Source organism: Anopheles arabiensis, chromosome 2 (genome assembly GCF_016920715.1).
Source record: "Anopheles arabiensis isolate DONGOLA chromosome 2, AaraD3, whole genome shotgun sequence".
Classification (NCBI taxonomy): Eukaryota; Metazoa; Arthropoda; class Insecta; order Diptera; family Culicidae; genus Anopheles; species Anopheles arabiensis.
This window is the reverse complement of record NC_053517.1, coordinates 52,094,224-52,122,074: the sequence shown is the minus strand read 5'-3', so window position 1 is coordinate 52,122,074 and position 27,851 is coordinate 52,094,224. Positions and strand designations below refer to the sequence as shown.

The window sequence follows — 27,851 nt, the reverse complement described above, 5'->3', positions numbered from 1 at the left end:
TGAAAATCGAAATTACACTAGCGAGTACGGACAGTATCCCCCGGCCTTTATGCATTTTTGAATGCATTTTTTACTACTGCTACTCACCACTAGATGGCGCCAAGAGAAGACTCATGCCTGGACAGAATTGCGGCTGTGTTTAATAAGCCGCAGTCAAACGGAGTGATTAAATATTATTTTAAACATCATAATACACTAGAGATTTATTTGTTGACGGCATAAAGACCATAAAGACGGATAAAAAGCTCTGTTTTCTACTTTGACGTTAATACCACGCAATCGGATCGGAGTCACAGCTCCAAAGCTACCAAGGGACGGAAGACTTCTCGGACGGAGAAGACACAAACTGTGAGATTTCCCATACCTGAAGACACCACCGTACGTCCTTGGATATCGATGTGAGGTTTAGTCCGTTATCGTGGAGACGAGCTCCAAAAGAAATCGTATTCCTCGGATGATTATACTACATTCCAAATGCTTTTAGCGTGTGCAACCAAGTTTGTCGAAAGGCGGTTGATAATATGGGTTTAATTTTGTGACTTTGGTAATTTTCGGATCAATTATATGTCATTTAACACACTAAAGTGTAGCGGTTATAAATGACACGGCTATATAAAGCGATTTTTTTCAAATTCTCTACGCGTTTGTCGTATGGCAGGCTGTGGCATTGAACAAGAACATTTCACGAAGCTTGGAGGAGGACATGTGAAGTAGATCGGAAGAAAATCACTGTCGGAATCTGGAGCACAAGGTACGGAATCGATTTCCAATTGGCGACCAGGAGGAGCCGGCGCATCTACGTTGCATTTGTTTATATAATTATTTATTTACAACCATGTTTAGGCCATGAAGCGAAACGAACGAAGCAATGTATCATGTATCCTTTCCAATTATATTTATCAGCAACCTACCTAAAGCCCGGGCTACATTGATCGTACTCGCTAGTGTAATTTCAATTTTCACCAGCGCATCTGGCTGCGGCTGGTGGAAGCATTTTACCAAACAATTTGGAGCCGCTTCAGAAAATATGTTATTTTTCCATGTTTTTAACTTAATACAAACAGTAAATGTTTTGTAAAAGGTAGATGCACATGTCCTGTACGCATTGCATCCATTTTCATGACAAAAAACGATGGAAAAACTACTTAATTTTCAGATCCGACACGACCATTCCCTCGATGACCTAAAAAAGCTTCCACCAGCTGCCGCCAGATGCGCTAGTGAAAGTCAAAATTACACTAGCGAGTACGGACAGTGTCCCCCAGCCTTAATCACTTTGAACCCCTTGCACATTTTACTGCACCAATAATTACATCGAAGGTTCAACGTGCAACGTGTTTGAAGCGTTCTTTTAGAACAGCTGCAATAATTAAAAAAAACCCCATTTGAAACATAGCTGACAATAGAGTATATGCAACGATAAAACCAAACTATAAGTTTTCGTATAGAATCGTTATCGCAGAGCGAAATAAATATGTAACAGCCCGGTACCTTAACCTCCAGTGAGGTGATTGTTTGTAAATAACATTAAATTACTACAAATAAGAAGCATAGACTATGCACAAGATCACTGCCATTGAAGGTATTTTCCCACCTCGCTACGAAAAGATGCTCCGATAAGATGCTTCGAAATGCATCAAAGCTGAGAAAGGCCCACAATCACACATGCCTTCCCGCTTCCATCTTCTTACTAGGATTTTCCATCGAAAGGGAGCCATCGCAAACACAAATTCTCTCCACCTCCCATAATCTGTCCAAGGTCAGACGTTTCGATTCGAAGCCGTTCCATAGCAGTTGGGAAACAGTATTAACGAACACTGATAAGGTTTTTATAAAACGAGCATCTTCGCTGGCTGTTCGGATCATTCCGCTAGTGAAAGTCGCGATCACAACAGTTCAGCTTTACGGTTTCTTTTTTTCAAAAATGGCAAAATGGGCCGTATTTGGCATAATCTTTCTGATAGGCTTATTTAGCGAGGAGCTAAGGATAACGTCAGCCGAAAAGCTACAACTCGTCTATCAATGGTCACAGCTGAAGTCCAGTAACAGTAGCGAAGGTAAGGGTAAGCGGCGCACGGTAGTTCTGAAGTATGTACATCAAGGTTTTTATATTGTGCGAATTGTTTTGCAGCATCGCAAAATGTAGTATTCACGGCCAATTCTGTCCCAGCCGATGAGGACACGTTCAACGCGTATGGCAATCTGCCGATGGGTGTCACCCATCACAAGGGATTCCTGTACGTTACGATTCCACGGCGCCGTCCGGGCATTCCGGCCACCTTGAACGTCATCGACCTGGCACGCAATCCATCGGCAAACAATCCGACGCTGGATCCGTACCCTAACCTATTGGTGAACTCACTGCGGGTAATTTGCATTATCGAATCATTGGAACTGTGTGTTATACTCACCCATCCTCCCATTTCTCCATTACAGAGGGATTTCACCGCCGACCCGAAACGCATCATCTCTGTCTACCGCACGCAGGTGGATCGTTGCGATCGGCTCTGGTTCGTTGATACGGGATATCTCGAGTATCCGGGCGGTGCTGGCCGCCAGGTGCAGCGTCCCGCCCTGTGGGTCATCGATCTTACCATCAATCGGAGTGTGCGACGGTTCGAAATTCCACCGGAAATGGTCGAGTTTGGCTACGGCATTCCCAACATCGAGGTGGACGTCGATGATCGCGATTGTGGCCGTGCTTACGCGTACATTCCCGACTACGAGTGGCGTCGGCTGTACGTGTACGGACTGACCGAGGGTCGGATGTGGCGGTTTGAGCACAATTACTTCTCCTTTGAACCACGGTACGGTGACTTCAATGTGGCCGGTCAACAGTTCACCTGGTACGATGGTATCTTTTCCGTGGCGGTCGGTGGACGGTGGGAAAATAGTGCTGCCGAGCGTACCGTGTATCTGCACGCAATGGCTTCCGTCAGTGAGATTTCTGTGTCGAATCGGATTCTACAGAACGAAACGATGGCGCAGCTCGGCAGTGGGGCGTACGGGCGTGCCTTTCACCATCTTGGCGCCCGTGGACCGAACACGCAAAGCTCGAGCCACGCGTACGATCCGCGCACGGGAGTGCTTTTCTATGCGGAAATCAACCGGAATGCGATTGGTTGCTGGAACACGCACAAGCAATTCACACCGGAAAACCACGGCATAGTGCATCTGGACAACGAGGAAATGATTTATCCTGCAGATTTAAGGGTAAGTTATTTTATGAACAAAAGAATGTTGATCGAAAACAGTAGTTTAATAATTTTGAATCGTTACAATGATCATCATCAACAACAACAGATTGACAGTGACGGTGATTTGTGGGTCATTTCGAATCGGCTGCCCATCTGGATCTACTCCCAGCTGAACCGGACCGAAGTGAACTACCGAATTTGGCGCCAATCGGCCTCTCGTGCCGTTGCTGGAACAGTCTGTGCATAATACCTTGCCGCACGTACACGACTACAATGATAAAGAGCCGTTTCTTTCCACACGTACCGCAAATGAATCGTTGAAAGTGATAAGAACAGTCAGCTGCTTGTTAAAAAAGAAAGAACATAAACCTACGGACTCGTGGGTCATTTATTTGCCATGAGGTGTTACGAAAAATGCGCCGCTTTGACAAACCCGGGGCGGGCACTAATTTTTACCACACTACGAGACGACTATGAGCACTCAGAACTAAAATCTTATGTCAAGAGAATCACTTTGTTTTGTATAGCTTTGTCCTAAAAATTTCTAAAGAATGTGTGTCTACTGAGCGAATGGATTCGTATAAGAATGGAAAAACGCCTTTACCTTACTTTCTGCTCTGTTTAGTTTTTGTTCACTGAAAGAAGGGCCTGTATAAGTGTTTCCGCTTCTTTCAAATTTGTATCAAAACTACCACCCGCAAAACCCGTACAAGCATACCTTTTAAATCCTTTGTTTGTTACAATCAGCCTTTTAAGAACAGTGTGGTATGTGTGCTTGAAGAGTTTCGAGACTGCCAAATATACACAACTCGCCTCGCGGCTTACCGTCGCTCAGTTCCGCGTTACATGTTAATATGGAGCTGCACACAAACATACATACACTCACACGCACACACACACGCACACGCACGCACATACACACTCATAGTAGATATACGTAATCAGTAGGTTCACACAGAGCTTTGTGCTAGTATTACAGCCTTTTTGTTTACTTTTTGTTACGGTTGAGTGAGTTTTGTTTTGTGCTTTTTGCATTACCTTCCTCAATGGTATCCCCTTCAAAAGAGCATCAATCGTACTGATTTGATAAGGAACAATAAAATGTATAAAACCTAGAACATTTTTTTTACTAATTATTCAACAAATTGCCGAATCATAAAACCAAAACAAATTACAAATTGCTCTACATTGCACGCCACCTGCCACACAGTTCAGTTTAAACAGTTTCAAACGATAACTCCTCATATAACTATGCTTTTACGTAGAGCAACGGCTCATTTGAATACGGAACCAGATGGAAGGTAATTTTTTTTGTTTACTCCAAATTTCTACATTGTCCAGTATCTACTATAGGCGCATTATCGTAAATGTCGTTTAAGTTCTAGCTCACAAAATTTGCACTAATCGTTTACTGCGTAGGAAATTGTTGTGCTCATTTCCCGTTTGCCCTTTTTTTAAAAACACACGCCACGCATTCTCACACACGCGCGCATTACGCTGCCATTGCGAAGATACATCACATATCGGTTTTGTTATTTCAATATGACTCGCTTACATATGCTGCACACTCGCTTGTTTGTTTGTGCCAAGTGTTTGTGCCTACAAAAACAAAACTACTACAATAATTTGCTGCACTAATTTCGATCGCGATGATAGTAAGTAGTACGTTGTATAGAGTAGTGTACTAGGTATGTGGTGTAATAGTATTGGAATTGGATTTAGTATTCGTCCCATCAGGACCACATTACGTTATGTCACTGGTTAGTATTGCAAACTGTCTCGTTATAGTGTGTGTTTATATTCTATTTCTATTCGACAATTGCGCTTTGTATACACTGTCGCACGTTTTGCCTACACTCCCCCGGTTGAATAGGTCCGACTAACTTGGCGTATATTTTCTAAAATAAAACAGAGATGGGTGATGGTACTACCCTGCTTCATTTCTGTAGCGTTCCTCAAACTACAAAGACACGTTGTTGGTCGATAAGAGCTGCCTATTGCACAATAAAATCCTTGTGGCCACGTAGAGATTTGAGCTGCTTTTTCAGCTTGGTTACCAAATCCGCTGGTTGTACCTGTACAGATGAAAATGTTGTTAAAAAACAATACCGCACAAGTTGCACCTCAATACTCCAATAGCAACATACCAGTATTGATATATCCCGTCCAACCGCGTTCAAACGATCACGTATTTCGTTCTCTTTAAAGAACAAATTCAACGGCCGGCCGTTGATTTCGGTCAACACCCAAAATGTTAGCGATAATCCGTCACACGATTTTGCCTGTAAGAAACGAGATTGTCCATGCACGTGCACGTGTAGTGGTAATAATAATACAATCCATAATGCTTTCTGCCACGTCACTCACCTTCGGGGGCAATCCATGCCGAGCGGCCAAACTGTTCGGAACAACGTCCACGATGGTGGCTGTGTTACCGTCCCGTATCAGACCCAAACACTGTCCATCGATCTCTCGTCGTATGGCGTACACACGGCCGAATGGAACACGGCGAATGATAAGTTCAACCTGCAAACAAACAAACGAGAAATCAGCTGCCGCAATTTGAACCCTTAGTGCGCGTTGTGCGCCTTTCGTGCACCACTTACAAACAAACCCGGTGCCGCCCGGATAGCTTTGTGTGCTTCGGCTGCGGACGCGATCGCAACACCGGCCACGCTGATCATCTGATCGCCAATGTGAAGCGCATTGTACAGCACCGGATGTTCCTTTTGTTTCCATCCCGCCACCCACACGGCACCGAACGCATCAACGAGCCCGATGGAATTGATGCAGTCCTTGCGCCGTAACTGCAAGCGTACGCCGCCTGGATGCATCATTTCGCGGCGCAGCTGGAATACTTGCTGCTCCCGCAGTGTCAGCTTCCGGTTTCCTGCAGCGGATGACGGTGTTCCATGGGCTACTAGCCCGTTCGCTCCGATCAACTGACTACCCTCGGGCACGTTTATTAGCTGATGATGCGGACGGAATGGTTGCGGCGGCGACTGTAACCTTCCGGGACCCATGCCGGGTAGAGCGGCACCCGGAGCTGCCCCTGCGGAGCCGTTTACACGTGGTCCCGATGAAGCATCCTGCCGTGCGTCGGATGTCGATGAGCTACGGCGTCGCTGTTCCGGGGCCAGCTGATCGACACGGACCTTACTCTCTACCGGAGCTCTGCGACCACGCGCTGCAAGCGCGGACTGGTCGATCGCATGAGGTACCGGTGACGCGACCGTCCGCGTACTTAGAACCAGCTCCGTAAGCCCTCGTTGAAGTAGCGGTGCTGTGCGTTGAGGGTGCGGTGTGTAGATATTCCTATCGACAGCTGGCCGCTTTGAAGGACTGCCACCGGTGAGATGTGTGGGAACGGCGGGAGCAGTTGCTGCAGCTGACCCCGGCGGTTTGGATGTTGAGGCCGTACCACTGCCGACACCTTGACTCCCAATGATGCTGTCGTGTTGAACACGATTTTCCTTATCATTACTGCCAGGTGGCTCTGTTTTTCTGCTGCCACCCTTGCTCCCCAGCCTCGCCGGAAGCGGAATATCCGAATGACTAGACGAGCGTGGCTGTCTGCTGAGCAGCAGCACTTTACTGCTCTTGTTAGCGCTTGATTTCGCTACAATTGGGGCAGGGGATACTATCACTGGCTCTTCTATGTTTGACTCTGTTTGGCCGTTTCCAGATGTTACCTGCACGGAGCTGGTCAGAAAAACTTGCTCGTAATGTTGGCTTGATGATGGGTGGGATGACGGCTGGAAGTGGATTGGTTGGCTGCTACCTGCCACCGCGCCCGCAGTGGACGACGAATTTACGGCAATCTGTGTCACGGTGCCGAAATTACTTTCCGGACCCTTGATAGGCGTGGACGAGGTTGCAACGGCGACCTGTACAGTTGCCGGTGCGGTTGGTTGTATGCGCGGCGTTGACGTCACTGTTGAAGCGATCGACAATGCGGACTGCACGTTCGGAACGGTGACCGTTGTGATCTGCTGCTCGTTTATCGATGCAATGATAGACGGTTGCATTGGTTGATCGGCATTCCGCGGGTACTCGCCGCTGGACGGAATTATTTGCACATTGCTCATATAGTTACGACCGTCGCCTAAATCATCCGTTATGATGGTGGAGACGGTGGTCGTATTCGTCGGAACTGTTGCCGTGGCCATCGTCGACGGTTTAGCTTTTGAGAAATTAAACCGGGACGCACCGTGTTTCGGGGAGGATGCCGTTGTGATGGTTGGCGATGGGGTCGTGACCATACCGCTGTTGGACACCTGTATGATGGTGATGTTTGCTACCTGCTCTTCTTTCGTGGATTTCGGGAGAGCGGGATTGCATTTGCCAATGGTGATACTTTTCGTCGAGTTCGTTTCGATTCCACCCTGCAAAGGAAAACAGGAAATTCGATCAGAGATTGCCTCATTACATGCAAGTGAAAATACATCTAGTTGGCTTTTCGAGAGACTATTCCTTTCCTACCGTATTTGACACCTGGAAAAGCCGCGCATTAATTTGTTTTTCAATACTTTATTTTGTACTCTCCGCATTTTATTTTTGTTATTTCTCATCAATTAACTATGAGCTCACGAAAAGAACGAGAGCAGTGCGAGCATTCTTTGGATCAAGAGTATGCACAGTGTCTGCAGCTATTGCGAAATCTTATCCCCAGGTTGGAAGAGCCCATTGACGTGAAGAAAACTGCCCAGTGGATCGAGCGATTTAACCAAACCTCTCCAGACCAGAAATCCTTACGAAACCGGTGCGTGCATTTGCTTCTGCAGCAACTGCTAGAAGACAACCTAACCCATCCCTTCATTTTCCCTCATCTGCTCAATGAGCCGCTCGAAGTGTTGCTGCAAAACGATCCCGAGATTGTAGGCGACGGTCCATTGGAATCATTGCACGAACTATTGAAGCAGTTCCAAACGCTCAATGAACGTACCGATGAAGATATCTGCCAACTTCAAGCGAACACCACCGAAATACCGAAATCAGACACCCACGACAAACCTACGGATGAAGTGCATTATCTTGCTCAGTTGCGGGATGCGCTTCGATCTGCCCTGGTGCTCCGTGTGCCGGAGATCATCGAAAACCCCGCGCTGCTAGTACCGGTGCCATCGGAAAACCTGCATGCCGACGATCGCAAATGGCTCACGGTTGTGTTGGAGGGTATCCGTGCAAAAGCCGCCCAAAAACAAGTTTCCCCTCCAGTGCGCACCGTAGAATGTCAAACGATCAACGAGCAGACGGCACGTGCCGCACCCAGCGTTGTCATCGACCGTACGGAAATCGAGCGCTACTTGGAGCGTAAGTTTGCCAAACTCTATGCCAACTTTCGTGTGCGTGAAAAGGCACTTGAAATACGAACGCAAACAGCCGGGGAATGCATCTGATCGATGTATCGCAAAGATTGATGCAGCAGTATCGTCGCTCGTTCCCACCGACGTCGTCTTCATCTCAGCACTCCGGCAGCAAGAATCGTCGCTCGAATGTGTAATACTCGGATTGCATGGAAGAACCAAACATGCACATTAGGGTAGCAAGAATCGCAAACACACACACGACCGAAGTGGTCAGATTGATACCTGTGTCTTAGTAATTCGCGTGAAAGCAGCAAATTGACCGTGAAGGTGAATTAACGGCCACGACACTATTAACGCACCCACGCACCAAGAACAAAGCAGCAACAACCAGAGCGAATGAAACGGACGGCCAGAACATCTAACACACGCCTTCTTCCTTCGCTTCTTCGAACATTCCAATTAACGTACCAGCCATCAATCGCTGAGTCGGTAGTGATGATGTGTTGAGATGTATTTTGTTTTATATTTCATTTACTTTTAATAAATAAAACTAGTATTCAAACCCTTTGTGAATCAAAAGCTAATATGTATTTAACTGGAATCAAGTTAACTACAAATTTCTACTATTTTGCTATGGCTACAATTATTTGCATTACTTGGGATGGACTATAGGTTGAAAAGAAATGCCACCAGTAACACCTCTAACCAGCCGACAACAAACCGGCATTTCTTTCAACTAGTTCTATACCCACGCCTGCCATAGGCACACTCTGAATCACCCGGCGGGACTGTTGGGTCATATTGACCAGCTTTGTCTTCATCTCCTTTTCGCAAACGGTCAACGTTGCGGGGTAAATATAAACGGAGAAGCAGGGAGTTTTACAAATTTGCATTTATTCGTCAAAGAGTTGGCAAGGGAAGGGAAAGGTGGCAAACACTGGACACACATTTTCCATTTCAGCTACGTAACCGTCGCCCTGCAAGTTCATCACCTACATTAACTTGAAGACTGATAGTTTCAATCCCTTATGTATAACTAAGCATCGTTACAGAGTTTGCAATATAAATGCAATGAAAAAGAATGTTCTCTATTCATTTTCTATTTTTCTAAATTTACGCACCAGTGGGCCAGTTTACTGCATAGAAATTTTGGTATAAAAGGAGAGGTATAGAGTTACTCATTCAGCGTAATTCAGTGTTTCTGTACAAGCTTTAACTTATCAGGTTAATCCAGTTAATCATATCAGAAAATCAATGCTATGTTTTTATAAGTTATGATTTTGAAGCACTGAACATTTTATTAAAACCATTGGTGCAACACACATGGTAATAGAAAACTACATTCATTTCAATTGCACTCACAGCAACAAAAATGCAGCTTCGCCCATAACTACATGCATACCAACGGTCGGATTCCAAAACCTACCTTGCTCCACTGGACGCCGGTGGCACGATACAGATGGCGGTCGACTTCGTTAGCATAGATGATGGTGGTGATGTCGTTGCTGAAGTTGCCGTCGATTCGGTACCATTTGTCGTTACAGTACCATTGCTGCTGCGACAATGACTGCTGGAGGATCCATTCAGCAACGTCTGCTTTGGCGACCACGGTTCACCGTTGGTGAGCGCTGCAATGAAGAAGCACACTGGCCATAATTAAAAACTCTAGCTAGTATGAACGCAATATTAAACGAACAACCGAGCGGACGATGTAGAATCTTGACGACCACCGCGCTTAGGAGAAGGTCAAAAATTGGAAAGGAAATGAGAAATGCTATATTTAATTAACTTTTAGCTCTTCCCATCTTTCTTTCCCCATTGCTTCGAACGTTTCGACATTTTCGCCAAAACGCAAACACCTGCTGATCCCCCTCTGCCCTGTCCGACGAACACTTCCGTTCCGGAAGGGAAATGAAGCGCTAGAAATGGGTTCATTTTCGGCGGCAAGAGAAGGCCAAAGCCACCAAACTACAACTCACATGCCTAAAGGTCGGGGTTGTGTTTTCTATCCACCTTCCGGTCATCTCCATTGAGCTCGGGTTGATTTAGAGACGCTAACACCAAAAAGACACCCTGCGCCACACAACCCGTGTTCAATGTCGATCTAAAAGCGGCATCCAACGCCGAGGTATGTTTTAGAGAATGAGTTGAGCTTTTGGCCATACTCTGTCTCTTAGGAAACTTTGTATCGATACAATGAATATAAAAATTGACTTTATTACTTTTTTTTCTTGAAGTTGGTCCAGGCGTACTTTTGCAGTTTTGTATTAAATAGTTTAAAATATTTATTTAAAAAAATATTCATTGCAACTCATCATTCCATTCGAGTTCTACTAAAAGGAAGGAATTCCATATAAACTCCACACTCCATTTCAAACAAAGAACAATTATAAAACATCCCTAAAAACAATAAAACTTCTCCTAACGAAATGTTCAGCTCCAACAGCAATGCGGAACTTTTTTCAGCTTCAACTTAAATTTCTTTCTGCCTTTTCTGCGTCTTTCTGCAGTCCAGCCAAAGATGAGAAACATTTATGCAAATATTTGCCACCACTCGTCGCTTCTCGCTATCCGCTCCCCTCCCACCGGTATCGTCTGATCGGAACCAAACGCTGCTGATGACGGGGGCATTGCCATTTCCGGTGCTGAAAGTTGAATCCTCTCCACTGACCACTGGGACGTGACGCAGCGGTATTGGTTCGAGCGTGAGCGTCAAGCAAAAGCGTCCAAAAACGAACGTTTCACCACACACTTTGGTATGCATATTTCAGAGCAAATGGAAAGAATCGAGCGTCGCAGTGGTCCTCCATTGCAGCAACTCGTAGAACGGCCAGGGTCCCACATTGGTCATTCTAGAACTCCTAGCTCTCAGCTTAATAATGGAACATAGGTACATAATGTACGACAACGGGCATGTCGTCAACAATCACTCTTTGTGATTCGTGCATTGTTTTCCGCCGAAATTGTTCAATCAAAAGTCAAGCGGCACTGTAACCATTGCCTAATGATCACCGATTATGGTGACATCCGGTAAAACACGCGCGGAACAGACAATGGTACGGTCAGTGCTAACGATGGCTTTTAAAATGGTATTTAATTGGTGTTATCAAAATGCCGAGTTTTGCCGTAATTTTTGCAAATGATTGCAGCAAAAATTCCATTAAAATTAAAGGACCAAAAATATACCATTATCTACTAATGTTCGACAATTGTACAAATCATAACAACGGCCCGACGGAATTATTGCATCGGATACAGTACACCACGCCGTAAAAAGCAACGCAAGCAAATCGATGAATTTAATCAATGTAAATCAACATACACATTACGTTACTCATCAATCAATAGGTATTGGGGCATTTCCCTCGATGCAAATTGTTTGCATGCTACGCACATTTATCCATAAAAATCGCATCATCAACCGGTTCTGCTTCGATCATAGCATGGTCTACCGTCGCCGCTTTACAGAATGTATCGATGAATGAAGCGCACCGTGCAACGCATCGAATGGGGAAATTTGAACACCTACTGCCATACGAGAACTCCCCCACTTTTCCGCAATTGATATAATCGTTCGTAGAAATCGGAACCATCGACAGCAGCGCGGTAGCAATGGCCTCGAATGGGCGATGTGTTGACCGAAGGTGCATGTGTCAACAAATTGTGTGACGTCGTCGTTAGGCGGGGACCGTCTGATTCATCGTCCATGGTGGGCAACCCAAACGGTAATCGTAGGTCGGTCCTTCACTGTCAAATGACTAACGCACACAACAGCACGCCCAGGGAGAGTGTTTGGCATTTTTGTACAATACCCTGTGACCATTGGCCATGTTTGTGGTCGCCTTCGGTCCCGACCCTACCTACGAGGGGAGCGGCGGCGACCTCTTTAAGCGATATGTGACCGGACGCCACGCACCGTTAATTGAAGGCAATTAGTTGACAATAGAGTCCAGGGATGGACGCCAATTCTTACCATCGTTGGTGTGGTCGCCATTGCTTATGCCATTGCCTGTCGCGTCGAATGCCTCGTCAACATCACAGCTCGCAGTGGTGGATCGTTCCGGAGACTGCCGTACATCCAGCAGCAGCTTCTTATCGTTAATGGCGCGCTTCAACGATGGTCCGGCCGTTCCGGACGGGTCCGCCAGCACGTTGGTGACGAACGTGGTCGCTAGCGAGGAGGTTGTGGTTGATGTACCAGCTGCGAGGGTCACCAGCGGATGATGATTATGATGGCCGGTGGTAGTGTTGTCTCTGTTGATTATTTTTTGCGGTTTGGGCAAGCTCGAGCCCGGTGTAGAGTCTCGGGAAGGTGATGTGGATGCGGTGCAGCTTTGGGGCTCCTCTAGCGGTTGTGGTTCTTCTTCCGAGACCAGCGAGGACGTTGATCCGAGCGACACACTATCGGTTACACTGGCCGGCTGAATCTTACTAGACTGCGCGTTAATACTGCTCACTGCTTGCAGCGGATTCGACAGCAGGTTCATGAGATTCTGGGTAGACGTGTTGGACATGGCCGGTGGCCCAGCTGCACTTCCCCGCTCACCGGTCACCGGGCAGTTTGATATGGATGTGAGCGTGGACGAGTAGCTGGTCCCGGATGAAGATGATGAGGAGGTGGAGGATGAGGACGAGGATGATGACGAGGATGAAGAAGATGATACTGATGACGAAACGGAGCTTGTGGTGCCAGTGTTCGAGACCATCGAACTGCTTGCACCGGCAGAGCCAGACGCTCCGGCGGTGGACAGCGATGAAGATTGTCCGCTTGCGCTCGCCCCGACGCTCGCATGATGTCCGTGGTGTTGCTGCTGTACCAGGGATGGTGGCTGAACACGCTCGATGCCTGGTACGATTGCTGCCGGCACGGGAGGGGTCGCCGGCAGTGGAGAGGTCGGATCGCGCGTCGGGGCCAACGGAGGGCGCACCTCGGGCAGCCGGGAGTAGAGATTTTCCTTCGGCGACAATAGCTTCATCTCGCGCAGCTTCGAGCGCAGACATTCTACCCATTCCTGCATGCATTCCCAGGTGTTGGCATTGAAGCGGGCCACCTCGCTGCCCAGTGTTATCACAAATTCAAACTCCTGCTCCACGGAGACTAGGGCGTGCGAGACGTGCTGGACGGTTTGCAGCGATAGTGCCCACTCCGGTCCGTGCGACGGTGCTTGGCGTGGGTCGCTGTAACCCTCCAGGAATGCCTCACAGTCATCGTGCACGCAAAACACCACCCAGTACCTATCTGGTTTCTGTCCTCGAGAAAGGGAGAAAGGGAGAAAGAGAAGAAAGGGAAGAATTTAGTAAACGTAGTTTAAGAATTTTATGATTAAAGTGTAATATGTAAGTATTAAGAAAACAATGTAAAAGACATTTTCAAAACACTTTTGCACAATTCTATTCAAGGACTTATCGCATCAAAAGAGCAGTGTTATGCCAAACTCAAAGGCTAAATTTGAAACTTCATGTTAAGCTCCGACTCTCCTTGTGGCAAGGACTGACTATCCGGCTACGTAGTATTAAATCAAGTCTCCAAAGCCTGTATAGGCCGGCCTGTCTGCGTAGCAAGTTTACGCCAAATAGAAGTAGAAGAACTATTTGTATAAAGGGTGATCCACTCAAAAACAGTTCTTCTGCAAGACAAAACAATTCTTCTGCATATTTTCAATCAAGACGTTATGTACAAAAAATGCTAAAAATAAATGAAATTAGAAATAAACGTTGTAGTTTTAAAATAATCCAAAAACTATAACCATTTTAACAATATTCCATCGGCTTTAGACAACAGCATTAATCAGAATCAGGATGATCGTACTCTGATATCTAGACTATTTTCAACGTTAAGAAAAAGCGTTCAAGCAAAAAAAAACGCCAAAATGCAAAATACTGTGTTTTTTGCATCTGTTTTTTTTTCTCATTTTGACTGCATCTCAGCAACTACACAGCGGGCCACGTCCAAAAGCAGTCCGATCTCACTTTATTGTCCCACGCTCTAATTGCGATTCGTTTAGGAAGATCGATTACGACGTGTCCGCACACGTTCCGCTATATTTAATCGGGATCCCAAGCCCAAACGCCCTGCGACCGTCCTGTCCTCTGCGGTCATCTCTTTACCGACTCTAATAATCTTAAGGTGCGAACAGCTGGTAAGCTTTCTACCAGTTCTTTCTTTGCCATCTGGAAACGCTGGCGGTTAATGGACTTTATGCTCTCTCTCTCTCTCTCTCCGAACCAGCTGTACGGCCGAACCTATGCCCCCACTAGAGGTATTGAGCAGGTCACGCCTCGTACCCAACATTCCATTCCACCTGTGCTATGTAGTTGCCCGCACAGTTCTCGACATACGATCGATTCTTTTCCCCGTCTGCTGATCGCGATCGCTGGCCCAGTTTTTGGAGCAATATGTTTGTAACTATGATAGCCAGCGTACAATGTCCAGCCGCATTTGCATTTTCGTACGATGCAACTTTGACCGTTTCACACCAAAACCTAATTAAGCAATTATTTTTGGACGATCCATTTCACCAAAACAATCGATGGATCGATGATTTCTCCGGCACACACGGGGGAACAATTACGATTACTTATGTCGGTGTCTTGAGAGCAGAAGAAATGGAAACTGTGGCCGCAAACTGTGGACAAACAAACACACATACATACACACACACCACTTCACACCTTTCAATTACCAAACACGGCATCGCATGCAGTTGCATTCGCAACTCGACGGGGGGAGGGGGGGGGGTCTCTCCTCTCTGCGGCGTCCGCCGTTACACCATGCGCAAAAGAGATCAACATTTTTGATATTTTAAACACTTTCTTCACGCCACCACACTTCGCTTTTGTGTGTTTTTATTTTCGATTGCGCGCTTTGTTTCTTCGGCTGCCTGAGTGGTTTAGTTGCGCACGATGGTAATTTGTTTCATTTGTTTCGCGCAGCCCTTACGCATAGCGGCTGAAGTGAAGAAACCGTGTCCAATGCCACATCCGCTCTTTTGTTGAATAATGACGAATGAAGAGAACGAACCCACCACCACCGCCATCAGCACAGCCTTCAAGGAGCTTAAGCTTGAGGGCAAAGACACAGCCGTGTTTAATATGTGTTTTAATGCTACGATTTTTGGTTCACTGCGGAGGAGCAGCTAACCACACAAGAGGGAGGAAGGAGTAAGTGGTGCGTTAATTTCTGCCGCACGGCTTCAGTACGCGGTACATCAAGCATAACAATGCACAAAGTTTCGATACAGTTTTCAGTTGGACAATCCATTGCAAGAGTTTGTCATCAAGGGGGTCGCTAGCAGTAGCGTTGGTTATGCCTTGCGGTTACTACAACCATGTGTCGTTCACAGTTGCATTAGGATAGTACAAGTATCGCCTAAATCGGGGAAAATGATGAAGTGTAATGAAAATAAATTAATTTTTAAAATGTACACACTACAATGACGGGTTGAGCGACTATCCAGGGATGAATCGATATTGAAAACATTAGAAAATATGATTCCCTAAACTAAAGGGAATTCTATTAGTTTTTTTAGTGACCAAGTTTGGATAATTTTAACCCTTTTAGAATCACAGCAACGTTGAAGTTTTGAATATCGACGACTACATTAATTTTTGAATTTTACTTTCCTTTATTATAATTGCCCACACCTCAATAAAATAAATACTTCTATTAAATTAAATTAAACAACAACAGCATGGAAGCTGAGTTGCGCGCAAGGATGCTGGCTGCCAACCGGTCATTCTACAGCCTGAAAAATCAGTTCACCTCAAAGAACCTGTCGCGACGGACGAAGCTGGGACTATATAGTACCTATATAGTACCAGTACTCACATACGCCTTTGAGACATGGACACTGTCCAAATCTGACGAAACCCTCTTAGCCGCGTTCGAAAGGAAGATGCTCAGAAGGATACTTGGCTCCGTATGTGTGGAAGGACAATGGAGGAGCCGCTATAATGACGAGCTATACGAGATGTACGGCGACCTCACTGTCGTACAGCGTATAAAGCTCGCCAGGCTCCGGTGGGCTGGCCATGTTATACGCATGGAAACGGACCACCCAGCCCGTAAAGTCTTTTTGGGCCGTCCACAAGGACAGAGGAGGCGTGGTAGGCCCAAATTGGAGATGGCAAGATGGCGTGGAGGCGTCCGCCATTAAGGCCGGGATAACGGACTGGCAGACGAAGGCGCGAGACCGTGAGCGGTTTCGGACACTCCTGAGGCAGGCCAAGACCGCAAAGCGGTTGTAGTGCCGGATAAGTAAGTAAGTAAGTAAATTAAATTAATATTAAAAGCAGTAGCATTTTTGTAACGCTCTTTCATGTTCGCATTTTTGTATTCATACATTAGTTACTCTCTAATCGTCTAGAATTTTGCTTATCTACCTCCCTAAACCATAATCTTCTTCTTCTTCTTTGGCGCAACAACCGTTGTCGGTCAAGGCCTGCTTGTACCCACTAGTGAAGTGAGCTTGGCTTTCAGTGACTTACAGGGTTTTGAATCATATAAGGGAATAGTTCAATCACTTAGGGGAATGTTGCAAATCGGTAGGGGAATGTTGCAAGCAAGCTGTGGAAGTTTGCAATCGTAAAGGGGAGTGTTGCAATCGATTAGGGGAATTTTGCAAGCGAACTGTGGAGCTGTCATCAGACTGTGGGTGCCGCTGTAAAAAGCTTCGAATTGATACCGATGATGTTTTTTTTTAAACATCATTTGGAGATCCTGCCAAACGGGGCACACAAATTGTATCCAAAATCCATCACAACCACCTCTAGTCAGGCATGTTCTACTTTGCCGCGATTCTTATCATCCTCCGGTCCTCTCGTTATATTTTAAATGATTCGTGTTAGTTTTAACTTCCTCTCCTTCTTCTTCTTTCCATACGATATTTTACTTCATCCCACCAACTGCTGTAGGTTTTATTAATCCGCTTCCGCGCTTAACCTTGACAGCAAATCAACAAGACATGAGAGGCTGCCCCCTCTGCTGTCGCGGAACAAATTAAATAAAACTTTATACAATCGCAGGCCAACCTCCGTGGGCAACCTCCAAGAAAAAAAGCCACCCAAAAATCATCACCTCATCCCTTCCCTACCACCCCGGGTTTATACAGGATAGGTGGCAGAGGCAGGCCAGGAGAGAGGCTAAAACGTGGTCTAAAATTTGGTCGGGTTACGGACTGCCACACGCAAGCCGGGTTTATGTGTGTGGGAACAACTTTTAAAACAGTCTCATTGCCTTCGCCAACAAACGTATATTAGTCCAGCTTCGTTTGCCTTCTTGCCGTTTTGCCGACCGTGCCCGACACGGCACACGAGGCCTCATGTCGAACTCGTCAGAAAATCGCTCAATCGGTTGAGTTCGTGAATGAAATGGGGAAAAATATTATACACGCAATGCGAGCCACGCTAAACTTTAACCAAGCTGCTTTTGAGTATTTTGGCAAGAGAGGCATAGCAAGACATGTACGAACTCTATTATTAAGTAGTGTACAATGCGAACTTATGGATAATAGAACATTCCACTTCAACATCAAATGGTTGGGGTAGGTGAATGTTTTGGGGCAAAAGTTTGGTCAATACATTCGAGACCGCTTTTTGTTAAACGTATTTAAATTCATCGAAGACGTACAAATGAAACAAAATCAGCTACTCTAACAATTGTTAGCACAAATACATTGTATTTAATGTTTAAAGTTTTCTTTTAGCGGATGCTACACGTATTTTCACGCTATCTCCAATGTTACTTGTAAAGCAATTTTTGAAACGTTATATTTATATTCATGTATAGCTGATTTGCCCGGCTTCACACGGGATAAAATTGATGTCTCGTTTTTATCTAAAATAGAAGAATATGCAATCCGAGGAGTGCAAAAACAATCATTACAATGATTTCAATCTTTTTATCCCAAAGCTTCGATTCTTCTTATCTGTCGTAATAACAGTAGGTAATTAAGATCTGCTATGACAATCATCCGTTTGGACACCACTGAGTTTTTGGTTTACCACGGAGTTTATTGGGCAAATATACCATATACCATATACAGGTACTCCCCGATATACGCTATTAAATATTAGCATATAAGCGTGAGTCGAATTTCGATGTTTTCGGTCTAATTATAGCAAATTTTTGTATAATCTTGCTTGAAGTGGTAGGTTTTAGCCACTATTAATTTATTTTATCTGATTTAAACTGAAAATTACAATTTTATACCGTTTAAAATGGTTTTTAAAATTCGACCAAAAGGGAATTTATTTTGAGTTTGACATTTGATGTGTCAAATTAGTATAAGAACTGTCAAATTAAGAAAAACGCTTACACCGAAATTACGTATATCGAGGAATACCTGAAACTTTTGAATGGGTTATTAAATTCGACCAAAGGGAAGTTATTTTGCATTTGACATTCGATGTGTCAAATTAGTACAATTTTCTCAAAGAACTGTCAAATGTATAAACGTATACCAAAATCGTGTATATCGAGTATGGCGTATATCAGGGGATTATCTGTACCCATATACCAGCACTAAAAGCTATCGCGATTGCGAGGCCTCATGCGAGCTCGCAAACTGCTCGAATTTGCTTGCGGGTTTTTAAAGCCGGTGTAAACCGCACTTCACGCCGAAAGTTAATTAATTAAATTAAGTTTAGTGTAACATCTGAATATGTAGTAAGTCTTAAACCTTATTCTCATGCCACCATGAGGTGTGTGCAAAGTTTCGTTGAAAATGATCCAGCCGGTTCGGAGGTTGCTGGCAACAAACGCCGTGACACGAGATTTTTTTATTATCGTGTATGTATTTATGTATGTATGTATGTATGTGTGTATGTATGTATTAAATTCAATAAAAAATATTCTATAAACATAAATTTGGCTATTTGTAGATAAAACTATTAGGAACAAATATTAGCTCTAAATATTAGGCTACAATGTATCCTAAGAAGACTAGGGAAGATTCATTTTCTTAATTCAGGGTGGCCACTCGAATCAGGATTTTAAATTCCCGGTTTTTTCCCGGTTTTTCCCGGATTTTTTTGGAGTTTTCCCGGTTCACTATGCTTCGTGTGCCGGTTTTATCGATACTTCAATTCCAAATTATTATATCATACATTTTCAAAAATCGTTATCTAGAGGATGGTAAGTAAACACGGGCATTACGGAAAAGATGGAAACTTGTCATAAAAACTGCATAAAAGTTATTAGTAAATTATTCAACAATATAATATTCAATCTAGAAGTGTGACAACACATTTGAGAACCATTTTTGGCATGATTTCTATCAAATTTGTACAAACAAATTTTCAATCGTGAGCTCGTTTGTGGATCTAATTTGGCTACTATGGATCTTAAGCTATTTAAATATGTATTCTTTATATTTTTGGAAGTTTTATATGAGCAAAGAACTGATGAAAAAACGACAAAAAAAAGCTTTACAAATATTGCTTTTTGGTGGTTTAGCATCTTAACACTAACGTGTAAAGACTTTACCCCGTGGCAAAGATATTTTTCATCTGCTATCAATTGTTGATTAACAGATGTCATCACACAACCTTAAAAAAGGGTAACCTGAAGTCATGGACCAACCAGCCACTGAAGATAGCACACAAATCTGCGAAGAACGGATTTCCTGTTAAACAGCAGCCATTCCTTATGCTGTTACTCGCACGACGCTGAAGATAGACCTCACGAATAGATACAGGAGATTTCAGTGGGTTTTTCTTAATTTTGGGACACTTTCTTGAATATGTTTTACGGGAAGTGTACTTTATGTGATAATAAAACAAAGGAATAACGATCGGACTGCAGAAGCGATGCCACCTCAACCATCAGTGTCAGTGTGGGAACCCAGTCACCCGGGAGGAATGAAGGTAGAGGCCCGAAACCAAAATGCAAAATGCCAATGTACAGACGATGTGTGATTGGGTAACCTTTTAATTGCTAAAGGGGACAAAAATTACCAGTTATGTTCAAAAATTGGGATCGCCCACTAAATCCACCGTTAAATTCGACACGACCACAACTTCACGAGAGTTGAACAACAAAAGACGAGTGCAAGGTAGAACGAATAGGCACACAACACCCGAAATATGCAAGAGCCAATATCGGTGAACGTAAGTATTGCACCAGTGCGAATGAGAAGTATAGTACATATATTGCACATATGGTATTATATAGTACCATATGTGAGAAACGGAAAATATTGTACTGACACATTGGTGTGATGTTGCTGGCCAGTGGTAAGTTGGAAACAATGTACAAAACATATTTCAACGATAATTGAAAATGCACTTAGTACGATGGTAAACAGTGATAACAAAAGTTTGTGATAATTTCAGAAGTTTCCCGGTTAAAATAAAATCTAAAGTGGCCACCCTGTTAATTGAACAAAAATCACATATTACATCCAATATCCTACTTGAAACATTGAAGTTTAACCCATCCAACAATTATATTGTATACATATAATGTTGTCATAATGCATTAGTAGAACACTACGGAGTCACGGCAGCATTCCCGCTTCAACTTTGACGGCTTGCACTCAACTTCGATGGCTGATATTTAGTTACTCATGAACACATTCAATATTATAAGCGGAAGTCGACTGTGATTTTTTGAAAAAAAGTTTCGAATGAAATGTATCAAAAACATTAGCCAAAAATTGGATTTCTCACTTGATTGAGGCAGACAACGCGTCGACACGCTACAATGTGTCTCGGCACGTAATGGGTACAGTACAAAAGCGCTTTACCTTACAGTTCACAGTCCAATTGAACGTGGGCTTAGGAATAGAATCCATTCTGTTGTACGGCATAATCATACTGCTAGACAGGTGAACGACGCCTCACTGCAATTGAGATCCAGCAGCGTACTGAGTGGCCCTTGCAGGGCGGGAAAACATATTAAAAATACACACCCGTTGCAGGGCCTGCCATACCAGCGGAGGCAATAAATTATTGCTCAAAATATGGCGCCCCTTTGTCTGGTGGTGCGCGCTGGAGCTGACCCGCTGGCGCGTTAACAAAAAAAGCAACAAAAAGAGTTCCCATACACATGACCTAGGATTGAATTCCGTCCCACAACCAAAGCGTTAGTGCGCTGGGTATCCTTTTGCTGCATGCAGCACCGTTATCGATGCAAACCAGCGCTTGGCAAATAGCTGAAGGCCATGATTTTTTGTATGTTTCCAGTAACAAAAGGAAAACATATCTATCCACATCAACCACCCACTGCTGAATCTTTGCGTGAACGAGCCACGAGGCCGACAGAACAATCCTTGCTCCGCAAAGCCGGAAATCTGAGCACCGTTCACAATAGGTTTGCTTGAGAAAATGCAAATGTGCATGGCATTTATCTCACATTCATGATTGACCATTGCGCGGCCAAAATACGGTCCCGTTAGGCTCGAAGTGACTAACCACGGATCTCCATGGTCCTTTTTACTAGGAATGTAATAGATTCCTTTTCTTGAACGTGTACACTCTTTGGCCCGCTGTATAACGAATGATGTTAACATGCCCGTTTTGAGCAGTTTTTTTTTTAACTCAGCTTTCTGCAACAAACCTCACGTCCATATCAAAATAGTTTTTTTTAAAGCGAAGCACATTCATTACAAACATAATGATGATGAGCCCAAGGTGACAGCCTACAAACTGCTACTGCGAAAGTCTTGCGGAGCGAATTCCACCTTGAGGGGACCACACTACACTCCCACCAAGACATCCAAACCACATAGCCCAACAACAACGGTCGTACTTCAACAACAACAATGCTTCTCACAATGCCACTGCTTTCTCACATATCCGGTAAAGGGTTGACGGCGGGTAAAGATAGCTGAAATATAAAAAAAAAAACCCAACCCTCGGATGGGGTGGCAAACAATCGGTCACAATCGGCCGCCACCAACAACAACAAGCCCCGACCTACAAAACGAGATATGCGCGGAATTATGCGTAGCTGTGGCGGGACAAATGGCGTAAAACTCCGCACAGGAGGACTGACATGAGTATTGCCGCTGCCACCCGTCCCTTCCTTCCTATTCCCCCTCACCCCTTTCTTCCTTTTCGACGCTTTGTGTTGGTATGCTGAATGACAAATCCCCCTGAGTGAATCAAGAGCTGATTTTTAGTCTCCCTTTCCATTGATTTGTGTCCCTCACTCACATGAGTATGAACACACAATGGCGCTAGTCGGGAAGGGAATCTGTGGAGGTATGGACGTAGATCACGCGTGCATTAATACTTTCTCCGCGATTTTGGTCGTGCAACGATCACTTTGACGTGCAACGATTAAGAATCGAGATTTTGATCAACTTTGGTTGTACATTTGGGGAAAAAGAAGAAGACATAGTCCATAGAGCCATAGTTTGAAGTGCTGCTGTTTTGTTTGCTTCTTTTTATGGGGCATGAGAACCGGATGCAGCATCAGCCAGCAGTCAAGCGAAAGACACATGATAAGGGTAATTCTGAAGGGGAAAGTGAACAAAGCCGCTCGTAATCGTTTGACCGTTTAGTAAACTTTTCAGGAACTCCCGTCTTCCAAATTTGAACTAATCTAATCAGAAATAACAAAAATAAGTTTTTAATCCAAGCATTTTCAAATATGTAACCACTCATTTGACTCATTCTGCTTGTGCTTGGAAAAGTAAATAAAGTGACAAAACTTTGTTATCAGAAGCGTTGTAGTAAATGCTACCTATGTTGCTGTATAACGAATTCGTTCAAGCGTATGCTTGCGTAGTATGAATCATTCTTATCAATTATTCAATTCCAATTCCAATCAATTATTAAACTAAGCATTCAAATAAATATGCTTGGTTTTTTTTTTCGAAGAAACATTAATAAGTCATTCGATTCAATGGTTCTATTTTTGTAGCTATGTTTGTAGGTATCATATGTTTTATCTTATCTAACCGTGGCTCAGAGCACATTTGAGAATTTATGGGAACAAAACCAATATTCAATCGTGCGCACGCTTGTGGGTCTAATTTGACTACTAAGGATCTTGCACTCTATAGCATAGATTGTCTATATTTTCGAAAGGTTTTCTAGGTGAATGAGTTGTCGTGATTATTAGGCATACAACTGGCAAAATAACCACAATTAGAGCAATGCAAATCATTCTATTCTGGTGGGTTAAGCATCCTGATGCAAAAAATGGCAAAACGGATAGTTTTTCGTAGGGAACGATGGACACTGAAGTTCTTGGTTTATGTTATTTTTGCTATCAATTATCAATGCTAATATGCTATCAATCGCGTAGGACGTTACGCCAAAAAGATGAAGGCCAACAGGACGTCATAGACCAACCAATGCCTGAAGAAGTAATTGAGATCTGCAGGCAACGAAACACCGGAAAAAATAGCAACCGTATGTTGTACTGTTATTCGCACAACCTCGACGAGGCACTAAAAAGAATAGAATACACATTTTCTGATAAAATATGAGAGTACAATAATGCCAGTACATTGTTACAGTCGATGTTTTTATACACGATGGCCTACTTACTGGATGATACACTCAACTTTTTGGTAGTTTTTTGCTAAATTGCTCATGTCATTTGATAGATAAGCTCTCGAAGTATCGATAAAGTTTTTAAAATGAAAGATTTTCATACATTTTATATCCTATTCTGGCTGAAATGTTCAAAAAGATTGTAATTTGAAATCAAACGATTGATGGTATACTGGTATGGTAATCATAAATAGACAAAAGAGCCACATTAAAGGTCATAATTTAGTTTTCATAAGCTATAAGGACCACTGCAACACGGAAACAATGATTTTTTTATATACGAGCTCTGTAAAACGCAAACGAATATCAGTCGAAAGGAATTAATCGTGAATTGTCTGTAAAATAAACACAAATTATGCCTGACATTTTTAACATCTGGACATATTTCGACGTGCGAGTAGTTTTTGTACAATACAAACTTATGGGCATGATGTAGAATGAATTTAATCTTCTTAATCCTTATACTAGTCTATCATGCTAAGCATTACCGCCAGAATTAGACATAAAAGGTATAATAATTCTTCATTTTAAAAACTCTATCGATGCTCAGAGAGATTACCTATTAAATGACATCAACAATTTTTAGTCTAGATTGAGAACTGGCCACGATATTTGCAAAAATAGAGCATGATTTAAGCACGACTGCTAGGATTCCATCAGAACCAAATTGTGCTTGAATTGTGCTTTCATGAATGTGGACTTGTATGTCAATACAATTAAGTGAAACATTTCTAATCGATTGTGTTATGGAAGTAGAATCAGAAGTAACTTAACAGAAAGTGGGGTCCTTCACGATTCTAGTCAGCTTTTTGTATGGAGTTTGACACTTGAAGGCTGAAATCATGTAAACACTCCATACAAAACCACACAGCTAGCCTGCAATGTTCAGTCTAGATTATTCTTGCCTCAAAGCTAGAATTAGTTTCGAGTACCTGCTCGAAAAAATTGCAAAACAAGGTGATGTTTACATTTAACCCAAGGGGCATTAAAGACATCAGGTGATGGAATCTAGAATCAAAGTGTATGTAGTCCGTCCAGGTGGTCTCATAGCAAGATTTTTATAACCAAATATGAATATCACTTTTTAACAAGATGGGTGAAAACTTTTGCTCATACGAGCTTTCTTTCTGGAGGCTTGACGAATACACAAAACAGTCTTAAAATCTTCATTCAGAAACAGAAGCGTTCTGTTCATTCAGAAATCAGCCTTCTAAATTCATACACTTTGGGATAAGCCCACCTGTATACCCACTTAGATAGCTGCTCGAAAACTGCTATACAATGCAAACAGCTGACAGGCTGAAATTTCAGCCTACGAACTTAAAACGGAAAGGGCCCCAGCATCAGTTTTTTATATATATTTCGCATACATCAGGAATAGTGTTAGCTTGGTACTTGGGTTTGTAGGATAGCAAAGACAGATCTGCATTGCTTTTTTTCTCTTCCGAATCTGCATACGATCAGAATGTTATAAAAGCTCAATACTTTAACAGTCGTTCCTTCTGTTTTTGTCCCCTACATTATTAAGAATAAATAAAATCCCGCTGCTTGAAACCTAAACAAATTTGTTCGGTTATCCGAACTTTGCCGATTGCTGAGGCAGAGAATTCGCCAAACATTCAATTTACTGAAATAGAAGTTTTATAGTTTTAGTTATTTTAATATAATAATCATTATGGAATTCTTAAAATCTTCCTTTAAATGGGATTCGCATTACAAAATTATCTCTTTTGTTGGTTGGTTACTGGACTCCAGTTAATTTCACTTTAATCGAACCACGAATACGCTAGTTGTTGAATTCGTGACAACCATTCCGATTTTAGCCACCAAACAAAACAGTGATGTCTCAACATATGATATCATGTTATAACTTGTTCCAATTATGACTCATCGTTCTGTAACTGATATTTTTGATTTTGACCAACAAACAAAGTTATTTCAGTGATGTCGTCAACTATGATATCATGTTTCAACTTGATACACTTGATACGTAACTGATATTTCTTTATGTTTAATTTGACTTAACATAAAAGAAAATTATTTTAAACATTTTAAACTGAAGTAATGAAGGGAGGAAATACCAAATCGGTTCCCTCTAGAATCCAATGCGTCTCGTCATTCGATTACCGAGCTACCCAATTAATACAGTAATTATGACTTCATTTCAACTGCTCATTAGACGTTGTTGATATAAACCAAATGAGAGGCTACGAAGTAAACGGTTACCAAAAGTCACTGTAAATAAATATGTTCACCCTTAAAAGCAACTACGTGCAATGACGCTCGCGTATCGTTTATTTTGTAACTAACCCGCATACACTATCCAAGCAAGCTGCAAATAGTATATCCCATGTTTGTGAAGTTCGTTTTCATAACAAACAGATAACAAACGAAACACAAACGCGTTTAATAATCAACGCGTCCTCCCCCAACATTGCCAATCGGCCCCAAACGGCGAAGGACATTGGTCACTGATATCTTGTCCCTTTCCTTGAGTCTACGCGTAGTTACGGGCGGACTACATACCTTGGCCAGCACCGATGGTCGCCTGCTATCGTTGTTCAATCGCCGCAGCCAGCTGTTTTTGTGGATTTCGCGAAACAGTGCCGTAATGGGGGGCCGCGTTACCACACTGCCACCCCCAACAGCCCCACTGCCACCACCACCCGCCACACTTATTCCACCTCCTGCAACAGCAACACCGCCTCCCGGCGGAGGTACGGTGGAGCTGCTACTTCCAGGGCTCAGTTCCATCTCGGGACTGCCCGATCTGCTACACTCTGCCCGCTTATCGCACACGTACGATCACCGTTTATCACAGCAGAAAAAGCAAAGATGATGCACGACACGATTCATCCACTCGTGCTGCACGATATCACATTTCATTGCTCCACTGCTGCTGCTGCTGCTGATACTTCTAGCCACGGCTGCAGGACACACGGCTGGTCGCAGGGCAGCTGAGCTGAGCAGCTCGTTGCCCTTCAATTGCGATTGCAAAACGCAGGTGACGCGAGCTGGGGACCCTTTTCCACCTCCCCACCTAATATGCTGCTGCCCACTGGTGAACGCACTTACACTGACCACAGCGTGCAATATTTTTCACATTTGTACACCATTTCACTGCCACGCCAACTAACCCGAATTAGATGGCTCGGCAACCGGGATGGCTTTACTGGAGGAAATACTCCAAAAATGCACTAATCGTTTCGCACGAGCAAATCGGTTGTCGCACTGGTAGGTGAGCGAAGTAAATATTTTACTTCTTGTTTTTATTACACTCCCTTGCGTGGGGTCGCTCCACAACCTCTCACCGTTGTTTACTGTGCTAAATGTCAACGCAACTCCCCGCACCGCCTACTTTGCCAACCGTACCCGTGCGATCCAAGCCTTCCATTCGCTGAAATATCACTCGAAACGAGACGCTCTCTTGAAACGAGGGAAGAACTCTGCATCCGAAGTACTTGCTGGTTTGTTGCTGGCAAGGGCAGCAATGCGATCGCAAATTGCTTTGTTTGACTTTCCTCTTCTGCTTGCTCCGTTATGTTAGTGCCACCGCAGTTCTGCTCTTAACTTGACGCGTTTCTGAACATATGACGATTTCACTACCACGGAGCTTAACTTTGGACAAGCGAACACACGAGTGACACGCACGACAAGTTTGGAGGTAATATGCTTGGGCTGGTATTTTGTGTTGCCCGTTCAATTTTCTTTCACCCTTCCTTTTTTTTGTTGTGGACAACACTGTCGAAGCGGGGGGGTGACAACCTTTCCGAACAAGCAAATTTGACGTTTCGTTTAACGGGAGGTTGTTTCATTGTGAAGGCATGATGGCGGATGG

At 43.8% G+C, this 27,851-nt stretch overlaps 2 protein-coding genes across 2 annotated transcripts; one reads left to right on the top strand and one right to left on the bottom strand.

Moving 5' to 3' along the window:
- Positions 1-1,542: 1,542 nt before the first annotated feature.
- LOC120908778 (L-dopachrome tautomerase yellow-f-like) lies at positions 1,543-3,805 on the top strand. The gene is made up of 5 exons (XM_040320132.1): positions 1,543-1,582; positions 1,695-2,057; positions 2,132-2,367; positions 2,437-3,213; positions 3,304-3,805. The coding sequence occupies exons 1-5, from the start codon at positions 1,558-1,560 to the stop codon at positions 3,442-3,444; spliced, it is 1,542 nt and encodes a 513-aa protein (XP_040176066.1). The 5' UTR covers positions 1,543-1,557; the 3' UTR covers positions 3,445-3,805.
- On the bottom strand, positions 3,545-27,786 carry LOC120908380 (mucin-19). Its single transcript, XM_040319315.1, has 8 exons — positions 26,540-27,786; positions 12,480-13,752; positions 9,933-10,134; positions 9,624-9,642; positions 5,804-7,582; positions 5,565-5,723; positions 5,345-5,479; positions 3,545-5,272 (listed from the first exon to the last, which is right to left on the bottom strand). Exons 1-8 carry the CDS (start codon positions 26,765-26,767, stop codon positions 5,192-5,194), a joined length of 3,876 nt encoding a protein of 1,291 aa, XP_040175249.1. The 5' UTR covers positions 26,768-27,786; the 3' UTR covers positions 3,545-5,191.
- Between the last annotated feature and the right edge of the window lie 65 nt (positions 27,787-27,851).

Bases quoted from the DNA above. Each gene is read 5' to 3' on its own strand.
- LOC120908778 (XM_040320132.1), top strand. From the start codon at position 1,558: ATGCACAAGATCACTGCCATTGAAG. The intron at 2,058-2,131 runs GTAAGGGTAAGC...ATTGTTTTGCAG, and splicing joins GTCCAGTAACAGTAGCGAAG to CATCGCAAAATGTAGTATTC. The intron at 2,368-2,436 runs GTAATTTGCATT...TCTCCATTACAG, and splicing joins TATTGGTGAACTCACTGCGG to AGGGATTTCACCGCCGACCC.
- LOC120908380 (XM_040319315.1), bottom strand. From the start codon at position 26,767: ATGGAACTGAGCCCTGGAAGTAGCAGCTCCACCGTACCTCCGCCGGGA. The intron at 5,724-5,803 runs GTAAGTGGTGCA...GTTTGTTTGCAG, and splicing joins GGGCGGCACCGGGTTTGTTT to GTTGAACTTATCATTCGCCG. The intron at 5,480-5,564 runs GTGAGTGACGTG...CGTTTCTTACAG, and splicing joins GGCATGGATTGCCCCCGAAG to GCAAAATCGTGTGACGGATT.